General features: G+C 36.2%; 1 protein-coding gene across 2 annotated transcripts in view; it reads left to right on the forward strand.

Moving 5' to 3' along the window:
* BRD1 (bromodomain containing 1) overlaps nucleotides 1-26,624 on the forward strand; it is a 74,317-nt gene that overhangs the window by 11,876 nt on the left and 35,817 nt on the right. For both annotated transcript variants that reach the window (XM_074903246.1, XM_074903247.1), the window contains exons 7-9: nucleotides 3,687-5,067; nucleotides 17,922-18,078; nucleotides 24,392-24,523. In XM_074903246.1, the coding sequence (XP_074759347.1) occupies nucleotides 3,701-5,067; nucleotides 17,922-18,078; nucleotides 24,392-24,523 (1,656 nt within the window). In that variant the 5' untranslated portion in view covers nucleotides 3,687-3,700. The remainder of the gene's footprint in view (nucleotides 1-3,686; nucleotides 5,068-17,921; nucleotides 18,079-24,391; nucleotides 24,524-26,624) is intronic.

Here is a 26,624-nt window from a genome sequence, read left to right on the forward strand (position 1 = left end):
CCCGCGCCGGCTGGCCGTCCCCGCGCCGGCTCACGGGGCTGCCTGAAGGCCGGTTCTTCGCGTTCCCCTGAGGGGTTTGCTCCTGCTCCACAGCTGGAGTCGTGGGTGGTGTCCGCCCCGTATGCGCGTAGGCTCTGTTTGCTTATCTCCCTCATTGTCTGGGACCAAAGAGCGTTCATGGGTCTTTTTCTTTTTAATGGTCTGCATGAAAGTGTCCGTTGAGAATGGAATTCCCGCTTCTATTGAGCAGGGGATCCAGGGGCCAAAGGCAATTCGTTTGGAGAGGAGGAAGGTAGCTAGGACGGAGGTTGGAAAAGGAATTTATGATCAAAAAGTGTGCGTTATAATACTTTTCCTGTTGGTTTTGGTTATCCTGCACCCCAATAAAAAGTGTTTTTTCACCTCATACCGTGCATTCCACAGGAACAGCTGTCTTGTACTTTTGTTGTGGCGAGGACAGCGTCTGTTGGTGACTTTCTTCCCAAGCAGCTGATGTAATTCCAAGAGAGCAAAGCTGTGGATAACTTTCCTGGTTTATCTCCTCCAGTCTTTGAGTTAAGAGGCAAAAAAGCTCTAACAGAAGTACACTAAGTAATTTAATTTGCTGTTAGCGTAATATCTTTATTAATATTGAATGGAAACTGCCTTAGTTTATACTCTTTTTCAAACTTAGATTCGTGGTCTTTGTTCCTGTCCATCTACAGGATACTGAGGGGTGGGTGTGTGTGTGTGAAAGGTGCCTGATAGCTAACTGGGAAAAGCAAAACAACTGCCAGTCATGAATTGGCTATGCAGAAATCTGGTCTTCATGCGGAATATTTATAAGACATCTGCAAACGGAAAAAGTCTTGAGAATTAAAACACTGATTTGACTTCCAGAACATTTAAGTTATTCACGCTAAGTTTCTATAAAATTTGGCCAGAGTGCTACCAGTTCCAATTGTGTGTTCATTGCATTGTATTTGTAGGGTATCCATTCTGCATTTAACTGTGACTGTAATTTGCTTCCTAATTTAGCTTTATTTACAGTTGGGTATTACAGGGAAGATGCTTAGATGTTAGCTTAACCTTTTTTTATAATTCTGGTTCATAGTTTGTTTGAGTTTTACAATAGTAGTCCTAAACCTCAAAGCAAGAACACCTGTGCTTTTGGATATTTTCTTCCTGTTCTTATTGCCTGCTTGCAGCCAAGCTTAAGAACCTTGGGAAAAGAGGAGGATGGAAAGCTTGGAAACCCAGCATGAATGTTGTTTTTCTGTGATACTGGGTTAAGTTAGATAGTGAAGTGTAGGCATATTGCACGTTTTTGATTTCTGAGGGCTACGTCTCATCCCTCCCCCAGTATTTTGTTCAAAACAGTCACTTGTTAAGCCACTGTGAACAGGTACACAACCAGCTAAGATGTAGGAAGGGACATTAAAAAAAAAAACAAATTAGAATTTTACATCTAGATAAAATTTACATGCATTTATACGAGGTAAAGATAATGTAAATGTTTTTTTCTTGACTGGTGACTAAATAAAGACACATTAAAAAAAATACTGTAAAAATAAAACATTCTTATCTGCAGTACATTGCTGTGCCTTGACATGTCAGTGTGTTAGCTGAAGAATCCTGCTTTATTTATTCACCGTAATAAACAAAATCAGGGCCATGGTGTTATCTTTGGCCTCTGAATTATCAAATCTGTTGTGAAACTGGAAGCTAACTTCTAATTTCAGTTAAACTATCGGTATGCCTTTGTTTATAGTTATTGGACTTTCTGTAGCAGCGTTACTGGTTTAAACTTTTACAGTTAAGAAATCATTATGATTTAACCCTGTGTCGTTTTACAGAATTAAATTATAAAATATTTCTTCAAAACTTTCTTGAAGAGGTGGACCCTTTTTTATTCATCAGTTGATTCTATAGAACAGATCAGAGGTCTGTCACGGTTAAACACCAGCTGTTGTCTGGTTTTGTGCTTGTGCTGTAAAAACAAGTAATAACAAGGTATTTGTGTAAATGTCAGATCTATTGAGCACCACAATTTTTGCATGAATAATAAAACTAGCTTAGGTTGGGAAAACAGTCTGTTTGTGAGAGCAGATAGATGGACCCTCTCAAGAACTAGTTTTAATGCTAGCTGCTTAAATTAGTCTCCTTTTGAGTTCCTTCAGTACTTTAGGTTCACCTTAGAGACTGGCATCATAGACTAAGCAAAAGGCAGGCTACATGGAAGTAGTCTATGTAATTGTTCCAGTCCTTGCTATTTTCTTCCTGAAATAGATACACTAGTCTTCAACAATAATTGTGTTATGATCTCTCTTATTTCTCTGCTATTTTGGCAACACATGCTAACACTAGTTACATTATTTTAACTAGTAGGCAACACTGCATTGAAATGCAGAATTGAAACCGTGAGGCCCTAATAATACTTTAAGCCACATCTAAGATTTAAGATCAGGAGTTTTTTCTGTAGCTGTCATGTCCCGCTCTCTTGTCTCTCACAGTAGCTGAGGTTGAATTTTGCTATTTATTAATGATTTATTAGGAAGGAGGGTGATGGAACTTCTAAACTTGACCTTATCGGTTGGTTTTATAATATTTTCAACCCGCATAGGAAAAAAAACCCAAAACATTAAAATGTTAAAAGTCATAAGTATGGAATTTTTTAATTAGAAATTTTGTGATCAAAATACTTGCTTGTCTTAGTCATGGCACTTCATGATGGGGGAAAAAAGCTATCTCTTTGCATCATATGTGGAATGATCTTCCAGTAAGTGATAAACTTGAAAATTATGTTAAGGAGCTTGGGATTGGATTTTAAGACAGGGAGATTTTCATCTACCTCATTTGCTCTGAGAACTCTTGAATAGGGAGAGGGTCTGTGTACATGCACGCTTAAATGGAGGGAGAAAGTTTTCGCTGTAAGATCAATCTGCTTTACAGGTGGAGTATCTCCTAGTTGCAGTACATTCTGCACCATATTGGCCATTGCAAATTCAACTGTGTTCTTGTCATTTTGACAAGAAAAGTAAAAAAAAGTAAAGGGCTGTCAAACTTCATACTTGCCAAATTTGTAATTAAGTGTGTTTTTCTAACTTTAAGTATAGCTGTAGTAATTGAGTTGTTAACATGACTATTTCAAATTGCCCTGGAAAACACTGTGGAGAAGACTTGCTTTTCTTTCACGGTTATGTACGTTCTTTTGCGGGGAGATCTGGAGAAAGCAGTCTGTAGATGCTGAAGAAAATTTCAAACTGCAGACACCCTTAAGGTATTAGAAGATATGGTATGAAATATCACGTTATATTCATACATTGTATGAAATAGTATGTTACATTTCTTACAATGTAACAAGTGTAATTTTTTTCCTCTGTCACTTCTGAAATGTTTTTTTCTCATGCAGCAGTCTTACAGGTAGCTCTGATATGGGATTTTTGTATCAAGGATTTTGTTTAGCTGGGTTTATTTCAAGAAGCTGTTACTTAGGAGAGCTCTTTATCGTTAGGTTAAATTTGTACAAACAGTATGAGCAGTCCTATTAAGTAAAGGTAACAGCCTTTTTTTTTTTTTTCCCCGATTGAATAGAGAGATGGGGTGCTGTAGAACTGAGTGTTTTGGGGTTTTTCTTGCTATAATACAACTAATACTTGAATATGAATGTTTAGAGTTCGTAATATTAACTGTTGCTCTAATTTTAGGTAAACATTACCAAATGAGGAGAAAAGGAAGATGTCATCGAGTATCGGCAGCAAGGCATTCTTCTTCCCCATGCAGTATTAAGCACTCCCCCACACGAGAAACCTTGACATACGCTCAGGCTCAAAGAATGGTTGAAATAGAAATTGAAGGTCGCTTGCATAGGATCAGTATCTTTGATCCTTTAGAGATTATATTAGAAGATGATCTTACAGCCCAGGAAATGAGTGAATGCAACAGCAATAAAGAAAATAGTGAAAGACCACCAGTTTGTCTCAGAAGCAAACGGCATAAAAATAACAAAGTGAAAAAGAAAAATGAAGCTCTTCCGAGCTCACACGGTATACCTGCTACAACGACTCCTCTTCCAGAACCAAAAGTACGGATTGTTGAATACAGTCCCCCTTCGGCTCCTCGGAGACCTCCGGTTTATTACAAATTCATTGAGAAGTCAGCAGAAGAACTTGATAATGAAGTTGAGTATGACATGGATGAAGAAGATTATGCATGGTTAGAAATAATAAATGAGAAACGGAAAAGTGATGGAGTGTCAGTTGTCTCACAAAATATGTTTGAATTCCTTATGGATAGGTTTGAGAAAGAGTCTTATTGTGAGAACCAAAAACAGGGTGATCATCAGTCTTTAATTGATGAAGATGCAGTGTGTTGTATATGCATGGATGGTGAATGTCAGAACAGCAATGTAATCCTGTTTTGTGATATGTGTAATTTAGCAGTACATCAGGAATGCTATGGGGTGCCATATATACCTGAGGGCCAGTGGCTCTGCAGACACTGCCTGCAGTCCCGTTCTCGGCCTGTAGACTGTGTGCTGTGCCCAAACAAGGGAGGTGCCTTTAAAAAGACTGATGATGATCGTTGGGGACACGTTGTGTGTGCTTTGTGGATTCCAGAAGTTGGATTTGCCAATACAGTTTTTATTGAGCCAATTGATGGTGTCAGGAACATTCCCCCAGCCAGATGGAAGTTAACATGCTACCTCTGTAAACAGAAAGGTGTTGGTGCCTGCATCCAGTGCCACAAAGCAAACTGCTATACTGCATTCCATGTGACATGTGCTCAAAAGGCCGGTCTGTATATGAAAATGGAACCTGTGAAAGAACTAACTGGCAGTGGGACAACATTCTCTGTAAAAAAGACTGCCTATTGTGATGTACATACTCCACCAGGTTGCACACGGAGACCTCTAAATATTTATGGAGAAGCTGAAATCAAAAACGGTGTTTGTAGAAAGGAAGGATCAGTCAGAACTGCTAGGTCTACATCAAAAGTCAGAAAAAAGACAAAAAAAGCCAAGAAAACAGTGGTTGAACCCTGTACAGTTATGCCAACAGTATCTGCTCCTTATATTCCCCCCCAGAGGTAAGCAAACTAACTGAGAGAAACCTTACTTAGTTACCTGTTTCATTTTAAACCAGTGCTTCTAGATGCCAACTTGAAGTTTATCAGCATTTCTTACATGCTTTCTTTCAGGCCATATTCAGAGGATTAATGTAAATTATGTACATTGTACTTTTGTGAAATTACATTAAAAATGCAGGAACTTCCCCAGAGAAATTAGTAGTCTCTGGTCAAGTGGTCTGTCTTGTCCTCAGAAACTTGTTTTTTGTCAGACCAAATCGTGTTGTGTGTTCAGTTGTTGCCACCCACTGAGAATTAACCACCGAATTCAGAGTAGCATATGTAGTTTACCTTCCTATTTAAAATAAACAGCAGCCAAGTGCAAGGTTAACTGTATTCATAATTTGGGAATCTGAACTTTTTGTCCTAATTTTAAGAGCCCAAAAATGAAAATTAATTACATTTATTTATATCAGATTTGAATGTTGTTAATCTTAGTTAAATATAAACTTGTATTGTAAGATCTATGTAAGTAGTACAAAAAAGGCCCCTCCAGAAAGTATTTTCCTTGTGGGGCAGAGTAACGTTTCAGGAGTTTTTTCCTAAATTTGCATTTTTCCTTTTGCAAATGCAATAGTATTTATCAAGGCTTGGATGAACTTGGTACCTTGCAGACTTTTTTTAGACAAGTTGGCAAGTAAGTGATGGTAAGTTAGCTGGCTAATGTATTTTTAGCCATGGAACCTGAAATCAGTGTCCTTCTGTTCAGTGATGCTACCAAATATCTGTCCTATAACTTCAGTAAAATGTTTGTTTGTCACATGCATTAATTCATTTTTGTTGAAAGAGTTATAATCTTGTCTTTGCTTACAAATTTATACTTTGTAAGTCCTGTTTAAACTGATTTTATATTACTGTGTCTTTTGCAGTTCTTGAAGGAATTTTTGTTATGTGAGTGCAAGTATAAAGCGTGAGCACCAGAACTGAAATTGCGCTTTACATTTAATGTGCCATATTTTTGTATTTTTTACAGGGGTGGTCGGGGGCCTGGCAGATGGCTCTAGATCTGGTGAGGCTAGTGAAGTGGTGCATCAGAAAGCAGGGATGTTTGAAGTGATGTTTTCATAAGGAATAATAGATTTGTAGCAAATGAAGATTTTTAGTATCTTTCAGGAGTTCAAAAAACTCACCATGAGCTTCAGTTAGCTTAGCTGTATCTTAATTTAAAAGAACAGTAGCATCTATTCTCAGATTTCTTTTAGTTAATCTGAGTTATGCATTTCAACAATGGAAATATTTTTTTCTGGGATTTGAGTAATTACAAAGTTCTGTGGTAAACAGTTTTGTCTTTGCTGAACATTTAAGACAAAATATACTGGGCTGAGAAATGAAAAATTGGACTGTTGAGACTGAAGCCACGTTTATAGCCTATTTGTTTTGTTTCTAGCACTTACAACATCAATATGTTTGTTTACCCCTTGATTTAAATTATTACTGATTTAAGAACCAGTGGTTCAGAAAGCTTCATGAAACAAGCACCACTTACATGTGCAGGTTCATTGTACTGTGACAGGACTCTGAATGCTCAGGCAGTGAGGGCTCTTAAAATAATAGAAGTAAACCATGCTGAGACCCAAGTCTCACATAGTGGACAATTAAGGCTGGTTAAATTAATCTAAATAAATGCATGTTTTGAGACTGCAGTCCTTTCCCACAGTAAGTTTTGTAATGTAAGTAGGTACTTATTGACTGACTTTGACAAAGAGCCTTTAGCTCCTTTGTGATGTTTACGAACATCAGATTGATTGCACTGTTCTCTGTGATGTGCTTGGTAAAATAGCATTTTTGTTTAGTGATGCACTGCAGAAGAGCTTAAGTTGACAGTAAGCAACTAACACTTACTTGAACAGGTACTGTTGTCTGTGGGAGTGGGGGGTTCATATAAAAGAATTTGGCTTTGTCTTAATTAGGACAGTCCTGATTGGTGGTGTAGTGTGTTCTTGTTTTGTTTAAAACAAAATAAGAAATAACATGAACTAAGTGAGAGTTGAGGATTAGAATCTATGTTCTCAATTGTGCCTCTGGCAATTCTTTCCATTGGTAAGTTCCATAAAAGCTACACTGTGAAAAGGATATTATCATCAGATTTTTTTTTTTTTAATAGTGTCATTAGATGCCAGGAACAGAAATATACTTTTTTATTTTTTATATAAATATAATGATTAAATTTCTTTTCAAGACTGCAGAGAGATTCGTCTTTCTTTTATTTATGCTCTGTTTTCATGTTACTGGACACAAGTATAGTTCCTATATTCTGTGTCAGAAGTGTAAGAAATGGGCAGAGTTTAAAACTATTTTGAAGTTGAGCTTTATTATAAATTGCTTTTCAGCTGAAGGAGACTTGCTGAAGTACTCTTCGTAATGTGAATGTGTTTAATCCTGGAAAACTGATACCTGAATTTAAAGCAAACCAGAAATAGCATATTAAAAAGTGGTTACGCTGCAGACCTAAATCTCTGTTGTCTAATTTTCTGTGGCTATTTGTCTTTTTACTTTTTTTTTTCCTTTAGAAAACCTCTTCTCTGTGTGTGGGAGTTAAATGCATACCCCTAAACTAATACTGAAAGATGTGGATCACTTCCTGGCAGTCTTTAAATGATCCCTTTTCTCTAATCTGTTCTTTAATGTGCTGTTTTTTTTTTTCCCCCTGGAGCTGAAGCATGATTTGCCTTTCCAGAGATCTCAAGGAAGAGCAATTAAGCTATTTAAATTATCAGAGAAGAAATATGTGCTCAGTGTTTAAACACTAGTGATTTTTTCCTAATGAATTTAAAACACACGTTTTCAACATCTCTGAGAATCGAGGCACACGTGGAATTGTTTGGTTGGTTTATTTTCTTAATCATTAATAACTATACTATATGTCTCCTTAGCATATAGCTGCTTCTTTTAGAGTCAGTAGCTGGAGAAGTACAGAAACATGAAGATTATAGTGAGGAAGAAAGTATCTGGTGGATGTCGCCCCTGAGCACACCTGACAAAGCTTCAGAAAAACCATCTTGCCATTTATGTTAGTTTGAGGTGGAGGGATTATATGCTGATTTTATGGGAAAAACTGGGCATTTTAATAATGCCATTGTAACAATTCTGTTTTCTGAAACACCTACCAGGATGTGTTAAAAAGACTGTTGTAGAACAACATACTTCATAATTTCTACACAACTTCTGTAGCTCATGAACTTCTGTAACAGTTTGTCTGTAGGCCAGGTTTCTATGCTACTGCCTTGAATGATTTTGACGCTGTACACTTTTCAATTATCAGACTTTCTTATACAGATGTCATACTCTTAAGCTTTTTGCTGTTAAATTACATAGATAATATAACTCTGTAGGTCGTTTATAATCTACTTATATGGCTTTGCAGACAATCATCTGTGAACTGCTGATGTAAGAGTGTAGGATCACAAGTTTTTAACCATTGATAATAGGAGATGCATGCTTGCTTCCCCATGTGTCTTTTTTTTTTTTTTAATGCTGAGCATCTATCTAACCTGTTGCCTAGGTATTTTAGAATGTTTGTGCCTAAGTATTGACTTCCAAAGGTGCAATAGATCATGTTAGAGCCTTAAGGTGGCTTCAGTTTTCAGTGCTGACTTAAGACTGATTTGACAATCTTTATCTAGCTTCTTGTCTATGTTAGTTATGTTGTACTGGCTCTGTGCTCCATTTCTTGAGATTTGTTTTTTTTTTCCGCTGTTGCTTCTCATCCTTGTCCTTCATAACAACTGCCTTATCCAGGGAGTAGGATGGATACACAAAGGAGAAGAGTTGCGGTGTTAGCTGTGAAAACTATCTGGTTTCTCTTATTTTTGAGTACTTGATTCTTTAGTACAAATAACAGCATGTTGGTGTAGTCTCTTGATCATGTGTGTCAAAAGAGACATTTAAAATTCATTTGCTTGATGAAAAGCAAAGCGAGTGTCAGTATTTACGTTCTTAAAAATGTTGTGAAACTAGGATATTGTGGTTGTATATCTGGGGAAAATTAAATGTGGTATAAAATATTTAATCTTCAATATTTTAAAAATATGCACTGAGATAAAGTGTAATTGGCTTTATTAAAATACCATTCGTGCAAGTATTGCTCTATTAAGTGGAAGCAGATATTTTAAAGTATATAAATCCTTGCTTTCATCTTTGGTTTTAGTTTCTATGTGGTATATTTGTAGTGTCTGAAATTAGGAAAGCGTTTGAAATGTTATACTTGTGCAGAGAGCAAAAAATAAGCAAACACAAGCCCCACTTTCATAATAAGTAGGAACGAGGTGTTACACTTGTTTTCCATGTTGTATGCATCAGTTGTGTTGCATCATTATTGAAAGAGAATTAAAAGATGCTTATGAAATTATGTAAGCAGTGGTTAGATAACTGAGAGAAAATATAATTAATGCTCTAAAAAAAATATTTTCAAATGTCTTTAGAAATCAACGTTTATGTGCTGCACATTAACTGATTTTTCTGTGTTGACCTTTGCTTTTATTAGAAAGCATATTGCTTCTGGTAGTAAAACTGGATTTCTGTTACTGTATGTCTCAAGGCAGAAGTAGTATTTCCTTTGGTTTTATAATTTATCCAGATGAACTATCCTGAACTTTCTTACTGTTTAATTAAATGCAGTCTTGTTCTCTCGACACAGAAATCTTGATTGTCCTTAAGATGAAGTATGGATTAGAAAAATAAATGAACAGAAGGTGATGAAATATAAGTGGAGAGGAACACTTTGACACACTGTTAGTCTGCATTCACAGATGATGCTTCTTAATCTTCTTAATCATGTTTCATGTAGCTTGTGGGTTTCTTTTGGGGATTTGCTTTAATGTTTTTACGATACTGGCATTTTTTTAATACCTTCAGAAAGGATTTAAGTGGGGGAAAGAATAACAAATGCTGTTTAAAATTCAACACAAGAAAGCCATTGAAAAATACTACTAGAGCCAGTGTTGAAAAAAAAAAAAGGAAAGCTGAATAAATCCAGACTAATGTCTGTTAGCTGTTTGCCCTTGAATATACATGTATGTATAAATTTCACAAAATCATGTGGAAATACTTATTTTAATTACAGGAGAGCATGATGTAGACATGCCTTATGGCTGTACCTAATAATTAGATGATGGAATCACCTAGGTAGGAAGGGGATGCTAGCAGTCATCATCTACTGTTTCTTGTAATACTGACTTTGAAACCCTTTTGATACATATGGAAATTTCAGCTGATATCACCCTGACCTCTTTGCTTAAATATAAAAATAATTTTGCCTGAAGCAAGAAAAGAGCTACTATGGTGTTTGCCTCAGTGGTATTAAGAAAAAATAAATCAGGGTAACTTTAGAGCTTTATTTTAAAGCTAGTTCATCTTGACTCTGGTTGGCTTATTAAGTAAGAATTACTTAATGTGTTTGAGAAAACATGGCTTATTAAATAAGTTGTAAAAGTGGATCTTGATTTTGGGTAAAAATAATGGGAAGGATACTTGTGTATCAGGTATTAAAAGCCGCATGTTGGTTGATGTGTGAGGGCTGATTTCCCCCCCACTAAAAATCTAGAAAATAGAAGTGCTGTACATATAATTTCCTTGGGCTTTTTTGTTTGGCTTTTTTTTTTTCTTTTTTTTTTTTCTTCTGTTTAGTTTTCAGGTACAGAGTAAAGAAGCTTAAAGCAGAAATTAATGTGTTAGGTATTTCTGTAAGGTGCATAATTAGTATTCTGTGCATTGTCTGAGGGTTTCAGTCCACAGTGATTATATATGTGATAATGCAGTTTTGAAGGTCAAGATTAATGTGTTTTTGGTTTTCAGTACTTCTGAGTTTTACCAGTTACGTGAACTTTCATTACATTTTTTTTGGTGGCAATTAGTGTTGCATCTTGTAAGTGCCATATACAAACACGATTTCCAGAACTTACTGTCTGAAGAACAATCTCCTTTCATTTTTTTAATTCAATGGTCAAGTTAGAGTGCATAAAAATTAGTAGATAAATACTGAGATTTCTTTTATTACAGATAAAAAGGCAAATTTTGATTAATACTTTATTTTCTGCTGATGTGAATTCAGCCTTTTGAGATTAGATTTCAGTATCATGTTGGTATAGTTATGACTACTCCAAAAAAAAGAAGCACAGAAAATTATTGTGAATAATTTTAAGGAAAAGCTATAGGTATTATGTTTAGGAAGTGACAGAACTAAATCTATGCATCTGATTTTTCTGAGAAGACTTAAGGAGGTTTTCCAGTATGACAGGGTGAGGGGTTTATTATCGTTTTGGGGGTTTTTTCCTTATTCAGAGGTTTGGAAGATCACAAACTTAATTGTTAGAAGAGGAAAAAAGTAACCTATTATAACTAATGGAGAATTGACTGAAATAACATGGGATTTTCTTAAGTTCAGTGTGCTACTTCCCTGTCCAAGAAAAATTTCGACTTGAGCAAACAGCTTGTAAAAAATAGATGCCTGATTTCAGTCATGTGAAGCAAGAAGTGCTTCCTACATGTTCAATCAAAATCAAACACTACTTAAATGTCAGTAAATGTAGAACAAAGAATAGGAACCTGGAGAGACTTTCAGGCTTCAGAAGATGTATCAGTAGGTAAAATATATATTGTTGGACTCTTAACCTAGCAGAGAAAGGCATATTCAGTAGCTAGAATTTTAAAACGTACAGACACAAAGGAGTAACTGTGAAGATGATTAATCACTGCATTAGACTAGTGAGGGAAGTGATTTGGTAAAACAGGACATTCCCGTTTCTTCAAATCTGCAGTACAAAATCTGGAAAGTAGTTATAATTAGGAAAGTGTGTATTTGTCGCATGGGGATTCTGCAGACTTATGTTGCACAGAATTTTAAATTAAGTAATTGTCAGTCTTTTCAGGATTTGATATCTACCCTGTTGGATATATAGCTGATTTCTAGTTACAAAAGTAACCTTATCCTTTTTCAAAAGGAAATAAAGACGTGCAAATGGACTCCAATTTTTACATAGTTATTCATTTACATGTGTTGCCTTTAAAACTGATGAAAAAGAGGTTGGGTTTTTTTTTAGTTAAGAAATCATATAGTAATTTGAATTTTTTATTGAGGGAAGGGATAACAAATACAGACACAGCAACAAAACGGTCTCCACTCTTCTGTTTGGTTTTTTTCAGCTTTCCAAACACTTTGATAAGCAGCTGCTGCTAGAGGCTCTCTGTGGGACGAGTAGAGTTTTGTCTGTGCAAACACGATTTGTTGTCTTCGAAAGCTGAAGTTTTTGGACACGGAGCTAGGAGCAGTAGTTGGCACAGCCCCAGAATTAATTCCAGCTCCTAAAATAGACATTCCCATACCTTTTTATTCTTTTTTTTGCTAATTCTCTTCCAGTTAGTGTTACTAGAGTTACTATAATTGTTTGTAGGTACTTTTTGTGTCTTTCCTATGAGTCTTGGTATGTTCTGTGGAACTTTGCTGAGCAAGGCTTGAAAATTCAAATGTTCTTGAAACTCGGTTTACTTTGTTACAATTTGTTCAGTCTTTGTGTTGGAAAATAGAGGTATTTTATTTGCCCAGTAAAGTGAAACATCATTTGATTGTTCATGGGTATTATCATAGGTCAAGAGAAACTGCTATTTTAGTGATATGAAATAAACCATTACAGTTTAATTTAGCTTGGCTAGTCTTTTGCACGTGCTTTTAATACCGCTATGTTGGATAAAGAAAGGTGCAAAATAGCAAATAGATGAAACTGGAAGTTCAGGACAAGTATAGTAATTAAAATACTAGGTTTAGTTCATGTTTAACAATAGATTTATTTTTTTGGTTGGCATTTGATTTTACTTAATCTTACAGATTTTCACTGTATATTCCTTCTGCCTGAGTTACTATAGTAATACTAGCAAAATGACATATTTGCTTAAGGGAATTTTCTTTCCAGTTTGTATTTAAAAAACTTGAGAATGGAGGGATGCTATAGAATTCTTCATATGTGTAATACTAAAATGATATCTGTGGGGTTAAAAAGCATGTATGGTCTGTGGAGCAGTTAGTGATGATTAATAGAAAAGTGGCTGCTTATCTCTTACTGGATTTCTTACGCTAAACTGTCACATAATCACCAAAAATAGTTTTCACTTTTTCTTGTAACCGGTTGCTGTAGTTGCCACATCAACATGCAACTGAAACTGGGAGAGGAAGGCAGTCATGAGTCGGAAGAAGGAAACTGTGAGATTGCTAATATGACAAGAGCACATCTTTTCTGTTGACAAAAACTATTTTATGCATTTAACTAAAAGATGAGAAAACAGAGGACTGAGTAACACTCAACTTTCTTTGAATGCTTTGACCAGTGCATTAAGAGTATCGCCCTTTGCAAGGTAGACTATCCAACAGCTCTCTCCATGTGAGGAGGGGGTTAGTGTAGAGCAGCTGATAAATTAACAGTTTCTCAACAAAGCTATTGTATATTAACTTTCATTTTAAATTAAATTATTTGAGTCTGTCTTACCCTTTCAAAACAAACCAGTTTCCTCTCCTCATCCTTCTGTTGCTTTTGTAAATGCAACATATTTTTAATGCTATAAATTTACACTTCGGCCTGAACTGTGTTTTCAGGTGGATAACTGCAGGTGCTGTTTGAAAGATTCAGTTGAAAAGGGACCTTTCCCTTTTTAAAGACAAGCAGGGAATTGTATGATACCTCCCTATCACGTTTATAGTGAATGTCACAGTGTTTTACAGTTGGATACATGTGGGGCTGCGGAAGGGAAGTAACACTGGCTTTCTCAGTTGCCTGTGGCACAAATAAAACTGTTTTGAAAAACGTTTTGACATCTGTGTAGTCATGGAATGTAGCCCCCACCAAAAAAGGAGAAAATGAGGGAGTATGACTTTCAGTGTGAAAATATTGAAAGTCTGGGGTGGTCATCAGCTTGAAACCTGATGTTGCTTTTATGGGACCAGTTATATGACAGCAGCTACTGAATTTTGTGGGAACATAGGCACCTTTTTAAGAATTTTCAAATTCCTTGTATGTACTTTAAATAACTGATAAGTTGAAGGAAAAACAACATACTGTGGGCCACGCTGAGCTGTTCTTAAGGCCTCAGAACAGTGGCTCAGGTTGCAGCGTTAGAGTAAGAACTGTTCTGCTCTGGGTTTAGCTTAACTGTTAATTGTTTGAATGTTTTGAGAGGAAACTGTTTAGCATTTAACATGGTCCATTTCAAGATGTTCTTTGGGAATTTTGTCTTAAATTCTCTGTTCTGTGTGAAACCTGGACAGCAAGAACATTTGTCTCCCTGCTTGCTTTCTGTAGTCGCTATAATGACTGTTTTTCCCTGATGTGTCTAAAGTCAGTTGTCATAGGGGAGACTGTAACTCTGGTAGTATCTTCCAGATGTATGTTCCTACGTTCTCTTTGTGAACTCTCTTCAACAGTAGTCTTGCGCTTATTTGTCAGTCTTAACAGAGATATAATAAATTAAGTAATGAGATTGCTCATTGCAATGAGATGGGCCTTTTTTTTTTTTTTTAAAGAGAAAGCAGTTTCAGTTGATAACACTTGTGTTTAATGTGAACTCCAAATACGTGGGGTTTTTTTCTCCCAGTACCTGCTATGCTTGATTTGACATTAGAACATAACACAGAAAGCTGTTCTTTCCTGCTGTTCTTGCACTTGGAAAAAGTTCTAGGGTAGACAGATACCTTAGCAAAAAAAGCCTTTGCTGAGGTGTTTTATGTAGTTCTGGGAGGTGACCCAAGTTCTGTAAGCCTTGCCTCTGCATGGGGGATTTGTTAGTGTAGTGTAGCAGTTAATCCTGTCTTGTGCAAGTCAGATGCTGGATTGCAAAACTATAAAGCCTTCAAACAGCACTCCCTTACCTGCTTCAAATATATATATATATATATATATATATTACTCTTCAATAATTTAATTTTTTTTTAAATTACATCTTTCTTTTGGAAAAAAAAAAAAAAGGAAGTAGAATGTGTGGCAAACTCCTTTAAGATCTCAAAGAATTTCAGAATTCTAGTTTGAAAATTTAGTTTCAACATCTACAAAGTTAGTTCAAGCTCAGGCAGCAGAAAGGAACTTGTTCAAGACTGATCATACCTATGTGCTTATTTCGTGCTTGTGCTCAGCTTCACTGCAGCTGAATGTCTCTTTGAGTGAAAACCTCTTTCCCAATATGGTAGCGCTGTCAAGGGTGGGAGCTTCAAAATCAACACCCAGTGCTAATTCTAGGGTTCTACAGCAGTGGACGTATTGTGTCTTATTTCTCCAAAACATTTGTATTGTCTGTCAAAATTCAAAGCAGTTTGAACAGTAAAAGTCTACCTGAGAGTATCTGACTAAGCAGAAAGATGGTCAAAGAACTCCTCTATAGCTAGTGGGTTCTTAGGGTCTAACAGCAGATGTAAAATCATCGTATATCAGTAAGATCATAGTGTAGAGGCTCTGTAGATAGTGGCCATGTGAAGAACCTCTGACATTTGTATTTTGAGAAATTAAGGAGTGACTGGTGATATATGTTACCACTACCAAAGTCTGGTATCTAAGTGAAATATGAACAATCAGTGTTTGGTTTTGTTTGGAGGGAAGGCAGACAGGAATAGATTCCTGCCCCTTGTTAGGTAGTTTCTGCACTCCAAATTACCTTCTGTTTATTTGTATTTTGAAAGTTGGAGAATATCCTCTGTGAACATGTCCTAGGCTTGTTCTAGCACTTTACTGTTATAATTATCTAGTAGTAGAATGGTTCGTTATGTGAATTGGCAAATGTACTCAAAACCGTAATTAAAGATATTTGCTTAATCTTGCCACATCTGATGGGCATGAAGCCCAGGCATCTTTCTTCATGTTAAGTTATGATCTTTACAAATAGGTATATATTTGACTGCCTTTTTTTGACTCCGTTCAGTAGGTTTTGCTGTTTACAAGAGGGACATGTGAAAGTAATTGTTTGATTTTGATTGCATTCTATAATTAACTGTAATGTTGGAAGTTTTGTCACATCAAGGTTTGTTCAGCATTGAATAAATCTTTGTGGAGCCTGCCTTTGCCCTTCAGTGAAAGACTTATAGGACAGTCCTGAGTCCATCTGCAGACTTTCTAAGCTTTAGGTTAAGCTAAAATTTTTCAAAAATGCCTAACTGGCTTAGTTATTAATTGAAAAACAATGTCACTAAAGAACTGGAGGACACAATGGCATTGTATTTTGAAGAAAACCTATGTTTGCTCTGCCTTTACCCTGTGATGGCAGAAAGCTCTAGGTACTGCTAACTTAGCACCAAGTAGACCTATTGTGCCTTACCTTCTGTGCATCCAAGAAAAAAACAACCAGGGATCAGTAACCTTTGGTGTACTCATGATAGACTCACTTGTATAGCTGTCTGAAAGATACCATTCAAGTTTCCCACCTATTGTTAAAAATAATTTTACCCAAGGTTTATTTATAGCTTTACATTTTGTTTAGGTATTTAAGTACTTCTGTCACTTACTCAAACTGCTTTATTCCTAATATTAAAAGGGAAGAAGTAGAAAAATACTACTATGTGTAATTTGTGTTTTTATTTGAACACCTCATGGTAGTGCTCTACAAGTCAGACACTTCTTGAATTTAATTTTGCCTAATTTGATACTAGATTTTATTGGAGAATCTGATAAATTTAGTACTATTCACTGTAGAATTTTGCTATGGGCAGTAATATACTGAGCGAAGAATTAACAGATTTCTGTTCATTAATACATATAATACTCTGGTTTATATCCTTAGGGAAATCCTTTTCTCACTCCAGCTCACCCCTGTCCCCAAACTAATGAACAATCCCCCTAACAGTACAGGTGATTAGTGTCTTGGGGCCTCTTGTGTTAATTCTGCTTCCACCAGTGACAAACCCCTACAATATATTACAAAGGCAAAACCTTTTAATTCTATGATCATTAACTTTTTTTGACATTTTTTGCTGTGATTTCAGGACACTGTAGGCACAGAGGGCTGATGATCTATTTCAGATAAACTTTTTGAATGTAAATTTTAAGAGGTTGGTGTTATGTGTGAGACCTGGACATATTAATATGTAATTATTTAAAAAAGAGAAGAGTCAAGGTTGCTGCATGTGATGTTCATATAGCACTTTCTTACAGTATTTCTAAACAGAATATCTGTAAACAGTATTTGCATCTTAAACAAGTTTGGAGAAAGTACTGTTTATTTAAGTATTTTGCTTCATTGTTTGTATCCTCTCTTGCATATTTTCTGTGTAGATATTTTCATCATATCCGTGGGGTAAAATAAGTGTTCTTCTGTTTTACATTTTTTTGTTACATTTACCAAAATTTAACATTAGTAGATGAGCAATGCAAGCTTTTTGTTGCATGTTTTTATGTTAAAACTTTGTTTTTATGTTAAAATATTTAAAATATTACCTTTAAAATAAACTAATTTTGTGTGAAGATGGCAACAAATGATCTGAAAACTTCTGTAGGGTTTTAAAGCTTCTTTATTTCTGATTATATTTTGAAATTCGCATAAAGCTTTATTCTCAGCCCTAATCTGGGATTGCTCTTGAGATAATGGTCATGAAAAAATTGATACCCTTTAGCTTTATAAAGTATCTTAATGTATTTGGTAGAAACTGCAGTGTCAAGCAGATGTATCTGATTGTAATCTACCACTCAGAAATCATTTTAGTGAAAGGGATATCATTGAAAGAAATAAAGAATATGGCGATCGCTGCTGTTGTTATGTTATACATTCATATATATATGATGTTTATCTTCCGTAGACCAGTATGTTTTATGCTTTGCTGTGAAAAATACAATATCAGTTTTTCCATATTTTAGATTAAATAAGATTATGAATCAGGTGGCCATTCAGCGGAAGAAGCAGTTTGTTGAACGAGTGCACAGTTACTGGTTGCTTAAAAGACTGTCTAGGAATGGTGTTCCTCTGTTGAGAAGGCTGCAGTCCAGTTTACAGTCACAAAGAAACACACAACAGGTATGTGACACACTTTTTACTTATAAGAAGAAATCAGAAAAATCTCTTATTTTATAGAATAAACAATTAACAAGGAGACATAGCACAGAGTAAAAACTTTCTCTTATTCAGGACTGAGTAAATTCTTTAACTTTTTCTTAAGTAATATGACCTATGTTGGAAATCGGACATTATCTAATCCTTTTTAATTTGTGAGATACGGGGGGGGGGAATAATTTGTGCGGGTTTTTATTTTGTTTTGCTGAAATGTTTCACAAAAACACTGTCCTCAAAACTATCCTAATACTTCCGTTCTTTGACTAGTATTGCAATTTTTTGGAACTCATTCCTCAATGTGCTATGAGTTAGATAAAAAATACGTTTTATCTTAAATTAATCAAATCATGTAAAGCAAATGTCATCTTTGATTTATAACTGAGAAAACCAGAAATTTTTACAGAGGAAAGGTTAGACATGCTAGTTTACAGTTTTCAAATTCAGGTCCTTATTGCCCACCTTGTTCAGTATTAACAGAACAAAGAGCAAGTTGTTGATGAAGTTCAAAGACCTGTTTAAACTTTCAGTTTCACTTTTAACATAGTTAAGTGGGATTGTAGAGAAGCATAAGTTTATGCTGATATTTTATTCAAGTAAAACTCATCCTAGCTAAAATACATCTAAGTTGGTTAAAGTTGTACGTGTTTACCAGTCAGAATTGGTGAAAAACAGGAAAAGTCACTCCAGATGTGTATCAGTCAGATTCAGAAAGCAAAACTCTTCTGCTTCCCAGTTTTGTAATATGAACAGCTCTTCAGTGACAGTAGAAGTTTTGGCAGGTCTTTTATTGGTTTGATTTCAAGTCACTGGGTGGCTTCGAAAATAATTAAAACTACTTTTCTGAATTCTGTTTATGGATCCATGTGTGTAGACCTCGAAATACTGTAAAGCATCATTCTTACTGCATTGCAGTTACCTTTTTTTAATTGAACTGAAAAAGTAGTTGGCTGTGTTCTTTCTGTTCTCCAGGTGTTTCCAGTGGAATTGTTCCTGTAAAATAGCCTCTAGAACTTAAGAATGCATTTTATAATCTTTTACTTGTATTAAATTGTGATTATTTTTTTTTTTTTCCCCTTTAAATCTTAACTGTTATTTTTGTTTGGATTGCATTGCTATTTGCTGATTAAGTCATTACTGATGTAGTCAAAAAATTACCATGGTCAACATTGCTTCGTAATGATTTGATCTGTCATTTTTGTGTGTGTTTCTTTTCTTAGCTTTTCATGAAAAAAACCTAATTAATAATTCCCAGAACAACTGAGGTTGGAAGGGACCTCTGGAGATCATCTGGTCCAACCTCACTGCTCAAGCAGGGCCACTTAAAGCAGGTTGCCCCACAGGACCATGTCCAGACAGCTTTTGAATATCTCTTAAGGGTGGAGACTCCACAATTTCCCTGGGCAACCTGTGCTAGTGCTCAGTCACCCTCACAGTGGAAAAAAAAAAAAAAAAAAAAAAAAGTGTTTTCTGATCTTCTGAGGGACTCTCCTGTTTTTCGCTTTGTGCCCATTGCCTCTTGTCTTGTCTCTGGGCACACTGAAAGGATCTTGTTTCAACCTTCTTTACACCCTCCCTTCAGGTATATTTATAAGCTTGAGATCCACACCCCCAGCCTTTTTTTCCCAGGCTAAACAGTCCTAGCTCTCTCAGCCTTTTCTCATAGCCGAAATGCTCAAATTCCTTTTATGTGGAATTTAGGTGGATTCTGAATATAAATTGGTCACTTATTCATGTATCTTTCATTGCTTCTATAATTACTACATTTTAATACTACTGTTTGGGTTGTAACTTGTCTAAAATATTCTGTATTCTACTTTTAATCTCTGATTAATCTTTTAATTCTGTAAGAGAAGTTTCCATTCTGAAGAGTGCTACCTTGCAGTTACCTAGTAATAGCTGAAATTAAGTTATTCAGATAGTAGAATTTTTTTTTTTTTAATGAGCTTGAGTTTTTAAAAATAATAAAATGAAGCACAGAAGTTTGGGACTTAGGTAGTGTAGACCTAGACTACAGTTAGTGTCTGAAAAAATAATACTTGCTAGTTGGTAGTTGGGAAGTATGTTTCCTACTGAGATGGCATGATGAGACTGCAACATTTCTAAATATATAAATAGTAACTACCAATGTAAAAGGTTTCTTATAATTGATGTTTCATTATAATAAAATAAGCATTAGATAGGAGCTGTTTTAAAATCCCTTTGCCCGTTTGCGCTCCTGTACAAACACTGTATCTTTATTTTCCTTTCTAATTTCAGAACTGTGTACTATTCAGTAAGAAAATAATGAGAATATTTTCTACATTAATTGGAAACTATATTGGTTTATTAAAAATTGTGGCACTTCTGAGACTTCTTTCCAATAAGTTTTTAAGAATAACCTTTGTCTCTTGAAAAGAAGAAGCTAGGTTCAAGCAGAGTATTAAATGATTCTCTTGATGAAAAATATGTAGGTGATGCTTTTCAGTGAGTAGCAAGTGTCCTGTGTATGACATTGTGTCTTCTCCATAGCATCCTCTGTATGTATTTATAATACCTATTAAAGTAGTCATAACTGCAAAGCATTTGATGCATTAGTCATCTTCGTTACTCCAACTATAACCCAAACCATAATGAAGACTTCGGTAAACAGCTGTGGCATAGCTGTTGGGAGAAAGCCTCAACATTTTTGAGGTACAGATGATTATTTTGTTCATTTTGATCTAGATGGGAAAATTCTTTTTTCCTTTTATGTGAGAGGTCAGAATGTCAAGAAACCTGAATAGCTTTTCAGTCAGAGAAACATGAACGCTGATGTAATATAGGTTCAGAAGACTTGTTTTTTTTAACAATTAAACTGAAATGTTAAGATGAGGAACCAAAATCCTGAAAATGGTTTCAAGATGCCTAGTGGAATGTGATTTTCATCCCTATCTAATGTTTGTTTAATAGAACAAATTTAGCAGGGGGGGAAGTGTTTGAGTTAGAATTACTTACTAATGAACATGTTTCAGAGCTCAGTTATTATATGCTTTTGAAGGTGATGTTATATCAACAAACAGTTCTAAACAAGGCAAGAAGATCTTGGCTTATATTCTAACTCACCATCTGCAGGGACAAGGAACCTCTCTGAAAGAGTGGTTTATACCGACACTCCTCTTTCTACCTAGAAATTTAGGACAGGTATTGGAAAGACTCTAATAAATTTATATCCCCATTATTTTAGTTTTTTTCTATACTTAATGCCTGAATAAAAATAAGACATGAAATGTAAGTGTAGTAGCTTGTTGCTGCTGTAGTGAGGTTGGTTTAAAACTGCTGTTGAGAGAAACAAAGTGAGAAGGTGCTGGTGACAGGTCATATCTGCACTGAAAATTTCAGTAAGAACACAAGTTGAAACCAGTAAATGATTTTGACTGATTGGCGTACAAGTAGCAGCAGAGGGTCTTCATAAAACTGTATTGATCAAGATCCAGTTTCATCACTGTTAATTCTACTTTTGCTTGGCTCATATTAAGTAACAGTCCCTGTAGAGAGTGAGGCTGTCCCCATGTATTCACATCCAGCATAAGGAGTGATCTCTTGGTATACTGACAGTATTCCTGCTTGTATGCAGAGTTCGAGGTGAAGACCAGTTCTCAGTTAATGCATGTTCTGTGTGTAAATTTAGAAGTGTTTCCCTCTTCCTTCAATATTAATAAATGTATCAGTTTTAGCTTCTCAAGATAGTTCTTGCTGAACACCAAATACTGAGTCCATCAGAAAGTACCACAGACTTTCTTTCTAAATTTTTCTGGCTTTGTTACAGAAAGAATGATTTGGAAGAACTCTTTACCAGGAAGTTAATAGGAAAGCTTTTGAAAACTAAAAATTTTGAAAGAAACTCTTTTTATCCAAGTTTTTACTAGTTAGATACTGGAAGCCAGTGCATCATGCTCTTTTCAGCTTGCCTGGATCTTTTAATCTAATTAAGCTATATGTTATATGTTAGGTAATAAACAGGTTAGGGTAAAGGGGTTTTATCTTGGCTATTATAACCATAACCATGTCTGCCAACATTACTTTGCATAGCTGTGTTAAAAAATTGGAGGCTTGCTATTAATCCCCAGGCAAGAATGATGTTCAAGTGCGGAGTGAATGTGTGCACACAAAAAAACAAACAAGGTGCTCTTGATACTTTGGGTAACATCTGAAGATTTACACCTACGTATCTATTTTATGGAATGGAATTGGTCAAACAACTGATTCAACTAAAAGAATAATCTTTTGTTTTGTTTTTTTTAAAAGAAGTGAGACTGCACCTTCAGATTTAACCAAATATTTAAGTCTCTAATGATCTACCCCAATACCTGATGTACAAAGTAACTTTTATTTTTCTTGCTGTATTTAACTTTCATGATCCCCTGAAAGTAGTATGGTTTTGATGACTTAGTTTTCAGCAGGATTGGTTTCTCAGTTTCATGAACTGTGCAGTTATATAGGGCAAAAGAGCAGACTCTGAATGGCAGCAAAGGGGAGGACAAGCCTTCCACTTTTAGAAATAGCTACAGCCTAATTTTGATCCTGAGAAACAGTAAAACTATAAAAAAAATGTATAGCTATGTCAGTTAACAGTTTGCTTTTCACACATGGGATCTGTGCTCAGAGATAAAGGGGTGTAGGAGACCAGCAGTTAGTGGCAGTAAATCTCTGAGAATTTTAAGGAATTGGAAATGTGCATATTAATGTTGTCAAAACTTACTTTGAACTATTCTGAACTCCAACAGTTAACTCTTGACTTAGACATGTAATAATTTAACTTGTTAAAAGAATTATGACTGTCAGTAGTAACAGTCATTAGGAAAGTGAACTAGAAGTTTCTAGCTACAGTTTTTGGTCTCTTTTTTGTGGTGTGGTGTTTTGTTTCTTTTTTTATAAGAGGAACAAACTGTTGTTTCCAGATTGCTATATTGTAATACAGAGATAGTTGATAGTTAAGCATTTTCAACTTGAGTGAAGTCAGAGATTTGAATAAAACCAACTTCCTAGCTTCCACAGGTACTTGCCTTTACTTCTGTGAAGTGTGTAAAGTAATAAAATGTGATTCAGATCATAAAATCATAGCACTCACAAATCTATTAGATACTTTTTTAAACTGCCAGTTTTTGAATTCTAATTTTAGAACCTTCTGTCTGAGAAATTGCACAAGCTTCCTTCAGAGGATCTACGTATTTCTGAATTATCCTTCTCTTAAGGAGGTTTTTGCTTTGAGTGTAACAGTCTGTAATGTTGATAATTTTTCATCTGCTTAGCAGGTTTTCTTTATTTCTCTTTTTTTTTATATATACTTTATGGCATTTGTAATTTAGTTTTTTTAAAAAAACCCCATATGACCATTATTTATCTAGTGTATATTGCATTATGCTAGTTACAGGCAAGCATACAAAGCTTTGGGTCTCTTTCTGAGACTCTTTTTACACAATACTAATTTTAAATGTAGAAATTTTCCAAAACAGATTTTTTTTGTGTGTGTGCTTGGTACTAATACCAGGACTTTTACTCTTTTTTATGGCCTTGTTTCTGTTGAATTATCAATATCATTTGAGTAGTACAGATAGTATTCCAATATCCTCCTTTTTGATATGAAAAATAGTAAAACCAGAAAGGCTTTTTTCTGTATGTACTAATCAAACTAAATACTGCAAGTGATTAAACAACTACTTCTTCCTAAAAATGTGTGAATTAAATTCTTTCATCTGTTCACTGAAAGGTTGTACCCATTTGCAATACCATTTTAAAATTACTGTATCATTTAATAAACTGCTTTACATTTCCTGTCCTCAGAATTCATAATGATTTTGTTCTGTTACAAGTGTGTCCTAATTCTGCTGAGTGCTGGGGAGGTGGACTGTGTTGAGCAGAACAAGAATTTTTTTTTTCTACTAGGCTTGAGTTTCTGAAGAAGCTGATGATGTTCACCTAGCTTGGATTTTGATGTGAAAATACTGGATCTAATTTTACAGCCTGTTACACTGCTAGGTTGCTGTTTGCTGTATTGCTTCTTCTGATGTAAATAGCCTTCACCATAGGATTGCTTTCCAGTTTATAGATGTTATTTTCAGCTAGATGATTGAGAAATTCTAGAACATACCCTGATGAGAGGTTTTCTTTTGTTGCAGTATGAAGTTTATGACCAAGTGCTGTAACTGTAAGACAGTAGTTTCTCCTTTTCTGTGAATGCGTTCTGTAATTGCATAAAACTAGCTTATAAAGAGAGGTAAGCATTTTTGATTTCATGAAGACCTGTTGATTCTTTTCTTAGAGAGAAGATGATGAAGAAATGCAAGCCTTAAAAGAAAAATTGAAGTACTGGCAAAGGCTGCGCCATGATCTTGAAAGAGCCCGTTTGTTGATTGAACTTATACGTAAGCGTGAAAAATTAAAAAGAGAACAGGTAAATGGAGTACCTTCTAATTTGATTAAACATTTCTGAAGGAAAGATAATTTAACTATTCTCGCACGCAGTTTCTGCAATAGAGAGACTGAAGTGTTTGTCTTGTAATCCTTATGTAGGATCAAGAAACATATGTGTACACTCATGCAAACTGTTTAAAAGCATGCGTACACTCATGCAAACTGTTTAAAATATATGAAATTATCACAGAATCGTAAAATAGTTTGGGTTGGAAGGGACCTTTAAAATCATCTTGTCCAGCCTCTGTCCCATGGGCAGGTACATCTTCAGCTAGATCAGATTGCTCAGATCCCTGTTTAACCTGACCTGACGTTTCCAGGATTGGGGCATCTACTACCTCTCTGGGCAACCTGTTCCACTGCTTCACCACCCTAGTCATAAAAAATTTCTTCCTTATATCTAGTCTGAATCGACCCTCTTTCAGCTTAAAACCATTATCCTTTGTCCTATCACAACAGGCCCTGTAAAAAAGTATGTCTTCATCTTTCCTGTAAGTCCCTTTTAAGTAGTCGAAGGCAGCTATAAAGTCTCCCCAGAGCCTTCTCCAGGCTGAACAACCCCAACTCTCTCAGCCTGTCCTCGTAGGGGAGGTGTTCTATCCGTCTGATCAGTTTTGTCACTCTTCTCTGGACCTGCTTCATCACATCTGTGTCTTCCCTGTGCTGAGGACTCCTTAGCTGGACACAGTACTTCAGGTGGGGTCTCACGAGAGTGGAGTAGAGGGGGAGAATCACCTCCCTCAACCTGCTGGCCACACTTCTTTTGATGCAGCCCAGGATACCATTGCCTTACTGGGCTGTGAGTGCACATTGCTGGGTCATGTCCAGGTTTTCATCCACCAATACCCACAAGTCCTTCTCCACAGAGCTGCTCTCAATCTCTTTATACCCCAGCCTGTATTGATACTGGGGATTGCCCTGACCCAGGTGCAGGACCTTGCACCTGGCCTTGTTGAATGTCATGAGGTTTGCATGGGCCCACTTCTCCAGGTTCCTCTGGATGGCATCCCTTCCCTCCAGTGTGTCAACCACACCACTCAGCTTGCAGTTGTCTGCAGATCTGCTGAGGGTGCCCTTGATCTCGCACTGTGTCATTGATGAAAATATTAAACAGTACTGGCCCTGATATGGACCCCTGTAGGACACCACTCATCGCTGACCTCCGTTTGGACACTGAACTGTTGACCGCTACCCTCTGGATGTGACCATCCAGCCAATTCCTTATCCACTGAACAGTCCACCCATCAAATCCATATCTCTCCAATTTAGAGAGAAGTATGTGGGAAACTGTGTCAAAGGCCTTACAGAAGTCCATGATGACATTAGTAAGTCTTCCCTTCTCCACTGATACAGTTACTCCATCACAGAAGGCCATTAGGTTGGTTAGGTAAGACTTCCCCTTGGTGAATCCATGCTGACTGTCCTCCCTGTCCTCCATGTGCCTTAGCATAGCTTCTAGGAGGATCTGTTCTGTGATCTTCCCAGGCACAGAGGTGAGGCTGACAGGTCAGTAGTTCCCAGGGTCCTTCCTTCCACCCTTTTTAAAATGGGTGCAGTGTGTTCCTTTTTCCCATCTCCAAGGTCTTCACCTGATTGCCATGACTTTTCAAGTATTGTGGAGAGTGGCCTGGCAACTGCATCAGCCATTTCCTTCAGGACTCTGGGATGCATCTCATCAGGTTCTATATATTTATGTATGTTCAGGTTCCTCAGGTGGTCACAAACCTAACTTCTTACAGAGGGAGGGACTTCACCAGTCCTTGCCTTGAGGTCCATCCACTCGAGAGGTGTGGAAGAGAGGTTGACAGTGAAGACTGAGACAAAAACTTTTAATATGTTAGCCTTCTCCTCAGGTGTTGTTACTGATTTGCCAGTTGCATTCATTAGAGGGGGGTACACTTTCTTTGACCTTCATTTTCTGGCTGACATACTTGTAGAAGCCCTTGTTATTGTTTGTGTCCCTGGCCAAGTTCAGCCACAGCTGCATCTTGGCCTTCCTGACCCCATCCCTATACAACCAGGCAATGTCCTTATACTTTTCCTGGGATACCTGTCCCTGCTTCCACTGCCTGTGCATTTCT

Source organism: Athene noctua, chromosome 3 (assembly GCF_965140245.1).
Source record: "Athene noctua chromosome 3, bAthNoc1.hap1.1, whole genome shotgun sequence".
Taxonomy (NCBI): domain Eukaryota; kingdom Metazoa; phylum Chordata; class Aves; order Strigiformes; family Strigidae; genus Athene; species Athene noctua.